Source organism: Corvus cornix, chromosome Z (assembly GCF_000738735.6).
Source record: "Corvus cornix cornix isolate S_Up_H32 chromosome Z, ASM73873v5, whole genome shotgun sequence".
Taxonomy (NCBI): Eukaryota; Metazoa; Chordata; class Aves; order Passeriformes; family Corvidae; genus Corvus; species Corvus cornix.
In genome coordinates, this window is record NC_046357.1 from 45680193 (window position 1) to 45692983 (window position 12791).

At 43.3% G+C, this 12791-nt stretch overlaps 1 protein-coding gene across 3 annotated transcripts in view; it reads right to left on the minus strand.

Moving 5' to 3' along the window:
* Positions 1–1006: 1006 nt before the first annotated feature.
* TRIM36 (tripartite motif containing 36) overlaps positions 1007–12791 on the minus strand; it is a 31159-nt gene continuing 19374 nt past the window's right edge. For all 3 annotated transcript variants that reach the window (XM_019286931.2, XM_010401303.3, XM_039567500.1), the window contains 7 exons: positions 11107–11253; positions 9957–10052; positions 8805–9058; positions 8029–8153; positions 6402–6695; positions 5833–6130; positions 1007–2194 (listed from right to left, as the gene is read on the minus strand). In XM_019286931.2, the coding sequence (XP_019142476.1) occupies positions 1840–2194; positions 5833–6130; positions 6402–6695; positions 8029–8153; positions 8805–9058; positions 9957–10052; positions 11107–11253 (1569 nt within the window). In that variant the 3' untranslated portion in view covers positions 1007–1839. The remainder of the gene's footprint in view (positions 2195–5832; positions 6131–6401; positions 6696–8028; positions 8154–8804; positions 9059–9956; positions 10053–11106; positions 11254–12791) is intronic.

Consider the following 12791-nt stretch of genomic DNA (forward strand, 5'->3'; position numbering starts at 1 on the left):
AGAAACCAGTAATGAGTGGTGTTCCTCAAGGGTCTGTACTGGTAACAGTGTTGATGTGGATCTCATGAGGTTGCCCAAGAGTGAGCACAAGGTCCTGTACCTGGATCCAAGTAATCCCCACTATCAATACAGACTGGGGGATGGAGAGCAGCTCTGCAGAGAAGGACTTGGGCATCCTGGTGAATGAAAAATTGGCCATGAACCAGCAGTGTGTATTTGCAGCACAGAAAGCATCCTGAGCTGCCCAGTGGCCACCAGGGCAAGGGAGATGATTCTCCCACTCTGCTCTATCAAGACCCCACCTGGAATACTGTGTTCGGCTCTGGGGCCCCCAGTACAGAGGAGAGGCACAAAAACTGTCAGAGGGCTGGAACACCTCTCCTGTGAAGACATGTTGTGAGAGATGGAGTTGTTCAGCCTGGAGAAGAGAAGGCTCCAGAGAGGCCTTATTATGGCCTTTTAATACATGAAAAGGATTTAAAAGAAAGATGGGGAGAGAGAGACTTTTGACCAAGGCCTGGAGAGACAGGACAAAGGGCAGTGATTTTAAACTAAAAAAAGTTAGATTTAGATTGGATACAAGGAAGAAATTTCTAACAGTAAGAGTGGTGAGACACTGGAGAAGGTTTCCCAGAGAAGCTGTGGATGCCCCATACCTGGAAGTGTTCAAGGTCAGGTTCGATGCAGCTTTGAGCAACCTGGTCTAGTGGAAGGGGTCCCTTCCCATGACAAGGGGGGTTTGAAATGGATGGTCTTTAAAGGTCCCTTCCAACTCAAGCTGTTCTGTGGTTCTATGATTCTGTGAAAAACTACTATGTGATACAGTTTTTAGCATTAGAGGAACTGAAATTTGAAGGGAGACATCCTTTAAGGCAGAAATTAGGTCTCAAAACTTAACCAGTGCATTTTTAATATTCTTACTAAGAAAAATCTAAGCTGCTACTAGATAAAAAAAATTAACCTATAAAAGCAAGTATTAAAAGAAATACCTGATTTTTTTTTGAAATTCACATATGATTACTCATGTCAGTAACTCATTTGCTTTTGCCTAAATACCAGGTACTATTAATCACACATGCAAACATTTCTGATTTTTGACTCCAAAATCTGACATTTAAGGTACAATTGCACTTTCTTTTTGATAGCTTATAGTAAAAGCCTGAAGAATAAAGATACTTACCATTATGCCACCAACTATATGACACTGAGTGTCAGAACTTGAGTTTTAACTTACAATCACATTAAGGGTATACAACATGCAATCAGATTCAAGTTTACCCTCATCATTCCAAGTATAACTTAAACGTTCAACACCATTTCTAGTTTCTTCCTCTTTTATATTGTATTTTCTTAAATGCTGTTTTGTGCTGAAAGGCCCAACTGGTGGTCAGGGGTTAACTGGAAAGCATTTGACCCCATAGAGGCATTCAGGCAGATTTCTTAAAAGGAGAATGGCAATCCCCCACTGTCAGCTTTGACTTCATTAAATACAGAGCTGACTGTGTAAGGATTTAAGTTAAATACAAGGCAGATTTCTACCCCGAAGAGTAAATTTTGGTTGCTAGTCCTGAAGAGTAAATTTTGGTTGCTAGTCAGACTTCTTCCCTGCTTCCCCCAGGAAAAGAAGGCTGTAGAGAACAGCATTGCACAGATCACAAGAAAGGCATGAGAATTCCTCTGGTTCAGGAAGTGCCTGGACCATCTATTTTAAAAAATCACATGCCAGAGGCTTGTGAGCAACACGCAGGTAGAATATAATTTATCAGGACTGAAAACTAAGGTAGAACTCTTCTGCTTTCATTTTTCATCTCGGAACAGCAACGGGAAGAGATTACTGCACTAGATGTCGTCGTGGTACTCCCTGTACTTGGCTGTGACAGCTTCCTCAAGATGCACTGCTGCACCGCCCATCAAAGCAAATGCTGGGTACATTATGCCAGAGCAATCCACCTCACATTCATACAGGCACTTCATATGGCCTGCATCGTAAAACCCTACCCTGCCTTTGTCACAGTCAAGGCAAATGCCCAAGCATGACGGCAGGGGAAGGATTCTGCTTGCTGGATCCTTGGGAGCAGCAGGTGTAGCAGGGATAAAGAACTTCTTCATGCCTAAGGTGACCAGTGTGCAAGGCTGCGATGAGTCAAAGAAGGCGTCTTCACTCCCACTGTCATGACCGCTGTCTTGCTCATATCTGGAACAGAAAAAAAACCATGTGCTTTTGTCAAATTATTAAGTGGGATCGGTGATGTGAACTGGAGAAAACATTTTTGTAAGATAGGCAACACCACATGATCACCCAAAAAAAACTTGTGTGGTAAAAAAAAATCATAGAATCATAGAATATCCTGAATTAGAAGGAAACCACAAAAAACATCAAAGTCCAAGTCCTGGCCCTGCACAGGACAACCCAAAGAGTCACATCACGTGCCTGAGAGCATTGTCCAAATGCCTCTTGAGCTCTGTCAGGCTTGGTGCTGTGACCACTTCCCTGAGGAACCTGCTCCAGTGCCCAACTACCCTCTGGGTGAAGAAACTTTTCCTAATATCCAGCCTAAGCCTCCCATGACAAAATTTTGTGTCATTCCCTTGGGTCCTGTCAATGGTCACCACAGAGAAAGGATCAGTGTATGCCTCTCTGCTTCCCCTCAGTCTCCACCAGACTGCACAAGCCCAGTGACTTCTGTCACTCCTTCTGGGGTTTCCCCTCAAGGCCCTTCACCATCCTCGTGCCCTCCTTTGGACACTCTCTAACAGCTCAGTGGCTTTTCTGTGTTGTGGCACCCAGACCTGCCCCCAGCACTCGAGGTGAGGCCGCCCCAGTGCAGAGCAGAGCGGGACAATCCCCTCCCTTGCCCGGCTGGTGATGCTGTGCCTGATGCACCCCAGGACGTGGGTGGCTCTCCTGGCTGCCAGGGCACTGCTCACTCATGTTCACCTTGTCATTTACCAGGACACCCAGGTCCCTTTCCTGCACTCATTTCTGCTTTCCAGCCTCTCCTTCCCCAGTCTGTCTGTACATCCAGAGTTGCCCCATCCCAGGTGCAGAATCCAGCACTTTTCCTTGCTGGATTTCATACAGTTGGTGCCTGCCCAGTCTTCTCTCTTGTCAAGGTCTGTCTGCAGGGCCTCCCTGATCTCAAGGGAGTCAACAGCTCCTCCCAGTTTTGTATTGTCTGTGAAGTCACTTAGTATCCCTTCCAGTCCTGTGTCCAAGCCATTTATGAAGATGCTGAAGAGCTCAGGGCTGAGGATGGAGCCCTGTGGAACCCCCCAAGTGACAGGTCACCAGTCTGGTGTTACCCCATTCACCACAACCCTTCGTGCCTGAAACATGAGCCAGTTGCTCATCTAACACGATGTGTTTAGCTGTGTGCTAGTCCTGAAGAGTAAATTTTGGTTGCTAGTCAGACTTCTTCCCTGCTTCCCCCAGGAAAAGAAGGCTGTAGAGAACAGCATCGCAAGAAAGGCATGAGAATTCCTCTGGTTCAGGAAGTGCCTGGACCATCTATTTTAAAAAATCACATGCCAGAGGCTTGTGAGCAACACGCAGGTAGAATATAATTTATCAGGACTGAAAACTAAGGTAGAACTCTTCTGCTTTCATTTTTCATCTCGGAACAGCAACGGGAAGAGATTACTGCACTAGATGTCGTCGTGGTACTCCCTGTACTTGGCTGTGACAGCTTCCTCAAGATGCACTGCTGCACCGCCCATCAAAGCAAATGCTGGGTACATTATGCCAGAGCTCTAGAAGATCTCTGCTCAGCCAAGCCAGCCTTCTGTCTCGCCTGCTTGACTTACAACATTTTGGAAGTGCCTGCTCCTGTGCCCTTAGGAGGTGATGCTTAAAAAGTGACCAGCACTGATGGACCTCAGCACCTTCAACAGTGATCTCCCAGAGGACTTTACTGACTAGCACCCTGAGCAGCCTGTTCTCCTCATGTCAAGAGCTGAGGTTTTGCTGGCACTTTTCCTCCTGACAATGGAAATTTTAAACTCGATCACTTTGTGGTTGCTGTGGCCAAGAGGGCCACTCATCTCCACTTTGCTCACAAGATCCTCTCTGTTGACAAGGAACAAATCAAAGAGGGCACTTTTCTCAGCTGGCTCCCCTAGTACCCATAACAAGAAGTTATCATCCAGATATTTTAGGACTCTTCTGGACCTGCTTGTACCATCTGTGTCATGCTCTCTGGCAAGCTGAAGTGCCCCACAAGGACACAGGTGGTTGATGTAGAGATATTCCTTAGTTTCTTAAAGAATAATTCATCAGTGTCATCATCATGTCAGGCTGGGTGGCCTATAGTACATTCCCACAATGACATCCACTTTCTTTGTCCCTTAATCCTTATCCAAAGGTTCTCAGCTGTGGCATTGCCAACTGCAGGCTCCATACATTCCAGACATTGTTACACACAATGCCACCCCCACCTCATCTGTCCTGCCTGTCCCAGGGCACTCCTGTCACAGGACTCATCCCACCGGGCTTTGCTTACACCAGTGGTACACACCTAAGCCAGGAAGGAAGATGCATTTAGTAGGTGGAGAAGACTCACTTCAGTCACTTCAAACCATTAGTAACAGCTGAACTCCAGTAAGGACAAGACCACAGAAGGTTATACTACAGAGTGGATGTATCTAAATGGACTTACGCTAGGCAATCATTAGTGAACCTACAAGTATAGTAAATTAGTTAATGTGAGAAGTAACTTAGCAAATATGACCAATCCTTACAGACAGGAACATGTCGTGTGAGTTCTCCATGACACTGCTGTGTTACAGTATCTTTAAAATTCAAAAATCTAAAGGTAGTGTTTTAATGGTTTAAGCTTTGGGGCTTTTTTAAGGTGTGCTCTCTGAAGACTTCCCTGAACAGTTTCCCAAATGGTTACTGAAGAGTGTGCAGATATATCTGGTCAGTCTGCATGCTTTTCCCCTCACCTCTGTCCCAGATAGAGACACATGGAGAAGCACACATTTTTCAGTACAGACATTCCCTACCTAGGATTTCAGTTTTGGCGTGCTTGTGGGGGCAGTTGTTTCTGTGTCAGCTAAAGTTTTGCAGATATCTATGTGGAGAAGGAAAAAGAAATCAGGAAATTTAGATCTAATTTCTCACTTTGCAAATTGCTCCATCTGGTTTTAAGCAGCTCGAGATTGTGCTGACACATTTTCCACGTGTTATACAGGAGGAAGCCAAACATTTGTTAAATTTCTGAGAAAGAGTCCCCAGGAGATAGCCTCCCTGCCTGCAGTTCCTACACACACCCAGGTTTGCTACAACTGTAATTGAGAGATGGAAATATTTTTACTGGTTTGTCCACTGCACTTTGGCTTGTGCTCAGTGGCACTCCAATACAGTATGTAAGCATGGAGCCTGGGGTAAGCCAGTGCCTTGGGATCCACTGTGGCACAAGCTACTGCAGAAAAATACAAATAAGTACAGTGAACGCAGTACTTCTGAAAGGCTGCCAAACTTTGTATGCTGAGGGAATTAAGGCAGAGTCTTGCTATTGATAATTAAGCATTGCTTCTATCTTACAACTTACACTTATTTTTAACCTTCTTGCTTTAACTGACATTCCTTGGCATCTATAGGAACCTGGCTTCTTTCCCAAAAAGAAAGAAAATAGGACTCTGGATAATCAGGACATCTTTCTGCTAACAGGAGGGGATGAACAGGACAACCTGCTTATACCATACAGTTCAAACTTCTCACTGGTGGTTAGGTTCACCTCATGTAGTGAGACCAGACTTGCTCTTAATTTACTTTTTTAAAAAGCCATCTCCTTATGTAAAACATGCATTAAGCAAGAGTCTGCAATTTACCTTGGACTGGTCACATCATGGGTATTGTGGAACAATTTCTGTATCTTGTTGCTAGGAACAACTCCCACTTTCACCAGGTATGAATAGGCTTCCACACGAAAAGCCCAGAAGTGCTTCCCTTTGGCAATCCCAGTGTCGCCAATGATGTAATCCAGGGTTGTGTAGCATCCAACCTGCAAGCGTTCAGATCCCAGTAGGAGAGGAAATCCTGCCCTACTTTCCACAGAGGTTCTTCTTGGGTTCAGCTGGAGATGCTCATTGTTGTACCCACATTTGTCATCAAAAAGAAAACTGAAAACTGAAAAACAGTATCCCAGAAAAATTCTTATTTATGTATTTGGCCTTCTGTGCTTATAAACTACATTTGAAGTCATACTGACATTAGAATTCCTCACTTTTAAAGGCTACTAGGAATGTCATGCAAGCTAACAGTCTCTGTATGTTACCTACTTAACCTTTAACAGTGATTCTAAACATTTATGCAACTGGTAACAGTGTAGGAGACATCTGGGAGCTACTGGAAACTACTTTCAGCTCTTAACACTGCCGGACATAAGAAAACCCCATACCTGGAGCTGGAGGAGTACGCAAAATAACTTCTCGGCTCCAAGGGCTACAGATAGACCCTTTGTATCCTCGAACTCTAAAGGCATAGCTGCTGTCGTCATCAAGATCAGATAATAATTTGCTCTTGCCACAAACTTCAGTCTTCTGCCATGTCACACTCTCATCTTCTCTATTAAGCTTATGGTACTCAAGAACATAGATATCAGCTGAATCTGTCTTCCCAGGGCATTCCCAACAGATCAGAGCTTTGTTGTACATTCTGCTCTGCTCTTCATTGATTTCTGGTATTTCTAGACCTGGAACACATGAGAAAAAAAACCATTGAAATTTATATACATGTTGTTTTGGAGTTAACCATACAACCTGTCCTGGGTAACCCAAAATGTTAGTGTATTCCACATCTATCTGTGCCCCTGGGATATTACAGCTGGTGGTGGGGTCTGAGGCTGTGACCCAGGAAGAGGTGACTGGGCCGGGGAGATGGTCCCGAAAGGAATCACCTTCCCTCAGCTGCTGGCAGGAGGGCCCTTGCAGAGACTGTCAGCTCTTTAGTGATATCAGCTCATGATTCCAGCTCAGCTCTGCAGGGCAGCCTCCAGGCCAAGCCAGACCAGAGAGAGAGACGAGAGGCTCGTGTGGCTGGTTCCACACGAAGGGAGCTTTATTGTGGGTCCCCTCTGGCGAAGGGAAGCCAGGGACGAGCTCTCCCTCGAGGGGCTCGAGGGAACTTGCCTTTATAAGGATACAGGGGATCAGCAAGGGGACCAATGGATTACAGAGGGTCTGGGACAGACCAATGGGTTACAGAATGATCTGCATAGGGTATCCCAAAGGATTGTGGGTCCACCTTTCCTCACCATGACCCAAAAGTCGTTGCCTTTCCAGGGAGTCCTGCTGGGCGATTGTGAAATCTTTTATCTCAGCAGAGATCCCTCCAGGGCAGGGGCTGGGCATACCCCACACTGTGAGATTTCAGTCACTTTGTAACTAGGGACTATTACTGTTATTTTTGGCCCATTGTTTTTTTGTTTTAGTAGTAAACTGTTATTTTTTCACTTCTACCTACTCCTATTAGTTTTTCCCTATTGGTGGAAAGGGATTGCTTAAAATTATATTGGGAGGAAACTCATTTTAAAGCGTCCACCTCTTAGAATTGTCTTAAACCAAGACCCAGCTCCTTTTTTGCGCTATAGCTCTGTTAAAGGAGGGAATCTAACTCTCTGAGTTAAACGGAGCAGATGAGGATGGTTCTCTGTTCATACACTTAAATAAATCCCCTGTTTTCTATTTTTACTTTGAGAGGCTTGAGCCATTTTTTTTTCTGGCAGCTTTAAAAACTATTACTTTCTGTCATGCAATAAAATCTTTTAGAAAGACTGAGTGTGATGTAACTACAATATTTTAGAAGCCAGTGCAAACTGGTACCAAAGGCAATGTCATTTTAGCTTCTTTATGAAAGCTGAAGCTTACACTGCTGCCAGGTAATGCCTTCTGAATCGTGGAGACAGAAGGCACAGTGCAAGTCACAAGACTGAGCCCTGCAACTGCTGCCCTGTGCAAGTTCTGCCTTTCTCCAGAGAAGCCCTTAAAGCTGTAACTTGAGAAAGACCTGATGCTCTCAGAATTTACCATTGGAATGGAAGGACAAGTCACCAAGGATGTCTTCTTGCTTAGCAGTGTCCACCACAAAGTCTTCAAAAGTAGTTTCAGCTGCTGGCCTAAAGCTCTTCAGAGACTCAGTAGCTTTTTGGATTCTGGAAACACAGAAGAAGCAGACTAGCACAAGAGAAAAAAAGACAATTCAAGGTGGACATTCCATAAAGTAAAAATGCTAGGTTTTGCTTTAAAAGAAGTTATGCTTTCATGTACTTACTGATGTCTCCCAGAAATTTTTGTCTATCTAAAAAGATTCTCAAATACAAAATTAAAGGCCTTTTGTACATCAGTGTAAAGATAATGAACAGGATATATTCAGTTGGCAAAGCATTTAATTAATTTGGAGCATTATGTGCAAAGAACAAAACTGATGTGAGGTGCTAGTAGAGAACACAAAGATCAAAGAGCCAGAAGAGGCCTGCTATATTAACTTGCAAACACCTGATAAAATCTCTGAGAAAAGGGATTTGTCAGGGAGCTAAACAGACTACCCTTCCTCTGCAGTGCCACTGAACAAGGCTAGGCATTGAGGCAGGACAAGAGCCCTCCTCTCCTGAGTGGTGTTTCCTAATGCACACTCTAATGCAAGAATTCTAACTCTAATGCTGGAACACCACCAGGACTATCTCCCAAGCCTCTGCAGTACAAGGTACTGCAGTCAGTATTTTGCTATCAGCTTTCTAAAGAATACAACAGCAGAGACATCCTGGAACAGTACCTGCACTTCAAACAGAAGATATTTAAGATACCTGACATGAAGTTGTTTTGCTGTTTGAACAAAACAGGAGGGATCCGTTTCTTTAAGCACTTCTTGAGCATATCCTACAAGGCCATTATTTTCCAGGAGCCCTTGGTATTCTTCCACTTGTGTTTGCAATTTTTCCAGCCTTATATTCTTAGAAGTTTCAATTGCCCTAAGAGCTGCAGATTTCTTCTCTTCCAGGACATGATATAATTTCTCAAAACTCTGAGATGCTTCTTGTTTAGCTCTTTCACTGTTGCACTAGGAGAAAATAGAAGAGATTTTAGACAGATTCTGTATCACTGGGGCTCTGTACAGAAACATACTTAAGGTTGTTCAAGACATCACAGTAATCTAGTCATCCATTTCACACACAAGACTAATGAGCTTTGCTATGCTATTCAGCACTGAAAATGAGATCAGCATACCACCCAAGCTAGTCAGCATTTGCTGTCATTAAGAGAATGAAGGAAAGTATTCCTCTGATTATGTCTCAAGTTATGCATTACATTTGTCTAGATAGCTCATGAAGAAGCACTGTGAAAGCATGTCTGTCTCTGAAGTCTTCATGCCCAAGAGCTAGATGCTCTTCCACCTTCCCCAATCACCCTGAACACCCAAGCCCAGCTTCTCGAGTACACCCTCTGAACTGTAGTGCCACCTCTGACTACTGCCCTGGATAAAAGGAACTGCAAAGCACAAAGGCAATCTGTAATCAAGATACACCAGTACCAGGAGCTTCTGCAATTTCTGCCTTCGGGTTTTTCAGCTTGTATGTGAGTTTCCAGCCATGACCCTTCAGGCAGATTTTGCCCTTAATTCTGACTCTCTCAATGTAAACAGGCAGCGTAAATAATGCACCATCATAAAAGCACAAATACCCAATGTTTAACCCACTTTGGTTAAGGTATCAAGCAAGCTTTATTTCATTTAAACTTACAGCAGCACCCAAAAATGAACTTCCCTCTGTATGCTTCCCACACTGGCAGGACTAGGTCTTGCCATGTGTGATTCAGTACTAGCATAAAGTGTTCAAAAATTTATTTCACTCCTTAACTGAAAATCCCAAAGTTTGAAACTTCACTGAAAACAGTGAAGACACAGTCCTTCCTGTGTCTCTACAAAGGCCAACTCCAGAAAACCTGCAAGGCACTCTTACCTCTGTTTCTTTCAGCAGCAGATCCAGCTGTGTGATGTGAGCTTTCACCTGGCTCTCCTTACTGATGAGGTACTCAATATCTTTCGAAAGCTTCTCCTGTTGGAGTAAAACAGCAAGAATAGGGTATCTCACACAAAGTGACAACCAGCACAGACAGGTCATCCAGCTAGTCCTCAGTTTACCTAGCCACAAGGGCAACAGCCTGACACCAGTTATGAGAAGCAATCCTGTGGAGAATTGTTTGGTGACCTGCAGAGACTACAAAGCAACTGTGAGCAAGACTGGTGGCACAGCCCCTAAGGACAAGAGGTAACAGTGTCAGCTGGCTCCCAATCACCCAGGAGTCACCCTCTCTTAGGTTAGGAACATTATGCTTCAGGACATTAAACTTACAGAAAGGAGTTATTAGCTATTAACTCATTTGTAGTAAGAGTTGCTAGAAAAAGGAGTAGTTCACATCACAGGTTTATGAGTGTCCCTGTGCTTCCTTAGCTGCAAGAGCAAGCAATTGTACAGGAAAAGCCTTTCAAACTAGTGAGGAGGCCAAAGAGCACAAGGCAGGCTAGTCTGGTCTCTTTTGTTTTTTCTTCTTTTTTTTTCCTCCTGTGAGCAAGAGAGGAAGAAAAGGAAGAAGAAGAAGTAGGTGCAGTCTTTAATAAAAAATTGATGTTTGCAAGTCTTCTCTGTTGTGCTTTGCTTAGGAAATTAACAGCTATACAGCTTCCAAAACACCCAAAGATACATACTAAGGTGTCAACAGGTACTTCTGATGCAAAATTTTCAGAAGTGCTTCTCAAGTACCAGCTACCACAAGCTACCTGAACATTTATATTAAAAAAAGTTGATCGTAAAGTATTAACTGCTTAAACCTTCTGCATTGTCAGTACTGCTGTACAATTAGTTGAAATAAGGTGAAAGCACTTTTAAGGGGTTACGTTTCAAGCATCACAGCAAATGGCAATTTAGTTTCTAAAACATGCCCTACATCACACTAATATATACATTAACCAATGCTGCACAACAACAGGCCTCAAGACTAGTTCAGGGTCTCCTAAACACAAATCCTGGCTTCCAGCCAGAGGGAGTTTGCCCTCACATCAGAAGTACTCCTCCCCTTCTTAAGGTCAGGTCCAATGATATTTTCTTTTACCTTAAGGGTTTTGTAGGCAGTGCTCATGGTTGTTACTCTATGGTTTGCATGACCTCCACCCAGTTTACAAAGATGACAAACAGGCCTTCTGCAGATTTCACAGTACATGTTTACCCTCTCCATTTCATGTTCTGGACACATCAAAATCTGTGGGGGGGAAAAAAAAGAAAAGGAAAGAGACAATACAGGTGTACTTCCAACAAACAATCAAAACACCCAATCAACCCAAAGCAGCATGTGATTTCATCAGTGAATTTTTTATAGCCAGTTTATCTTCTACCTTTTGTATTTGTCAATGCCAGTGAAAGCAGATGAACACACACAGTTTCACAAAGTTTACAGTATGTAAACCTCTAGCAGTGTCTGTGTAGACTCCATATAGCAAACAACCTTTTGCCAACCCCTGCCCATGTTGCTTGTGATGCCTCCAGCACCCTACACTCCTGCTCAGAGCTGTAAATGCAATATATAACACACCCAGCCTGTCAAAGTTAACCATGCTCATGCCAGCATCTCTTGCAACAGCTATGAAGTGTTTCTTAAAGCAAGAGCTGCCATAACACTGTAGCAATTTAAGTCTAAACTAGATTTTGATAAGCCACATAGCCATTGCTCTTGGAGCAACAAAGTGCAAGCCACCACCAGCTACAGTAATTTTAAATACAAAAGACTCCAGTGTTTCAGTCTTTCCATCTGACTCCAGTTACAAGCTGCTCGCACTGAGTGCTCCTTCCACGATTAGCTCAAACAGCATTGCAAGAAAGCTGGTGTTTGCTGAAAATAATCTTTCAAGAACTGAACATGGGTAAATAAATGCTCAAAGAGTTAAAAAAAGTGCTGCTCGAGTCGAAGCTCAGGCAACAGATTAAACCACGTAAAACGTGTGTGTGTGTGTGTGTATATATGTGTCTGTGTGTGTGTTGCTTTAAAAAACAAACAATGCTTTGCCTCGTTCTAGAGCACTGAAAGACAACATTTGGGTCATCTATTCCACAGAAGTTACCAAAGAGAAGCTTTTGAGGAAGCTTTTCAGTTTCAATATGCCCCCACACAAGAAAGGTCAGAAAAGGGCATAAAAATAGAAAATTGTGAGCAGCACAAATATGGACACAGTAAGTTAAAACCTGAAACCAACATTCAAGTCCCAAATGTTATCTTAGGCTATGCTGAAAAGCCCAAAGTTACTAGTCTCACCAGCACCTTAGAACATTAAAATTATCATTAACCCAAATATGCAATTAGCATTGACTACGGGACTTGGAAGGAAATAAAAAGGGGAAAAAGGAAGCTGCCAAAAAAATCAGCTGTGCAGGCAAACATCTCCAAAAACTACAGTCAATCAGTTAGGCTGTGGAAGTAATTTTTCCACAGCAGTGTAGAGTCACACCTAGCAAAAACCACATATTTTTATTTATCTCCTCATATAAGCAAGAATTACAGGCTGCAAGTGAGAGACAGTAGAGGTCAGCAGACTGCCTTATTATCTTCTCTCAAAACTCACAAACAATCAGCCCAGTATGTACTTCTCCCATCCCCACCACACACACTTCGAAGTGCTCTCCAGCCTGGTTGTAAATTAAAGTGATGACTGAAAACATTGTTAGGAAACCAACAAATACTTCATGCTTTCAGCTCAGGTCTTAAAAATGCAGAAAAATGAAAAATGCATTTTTTTTTCTTTATAC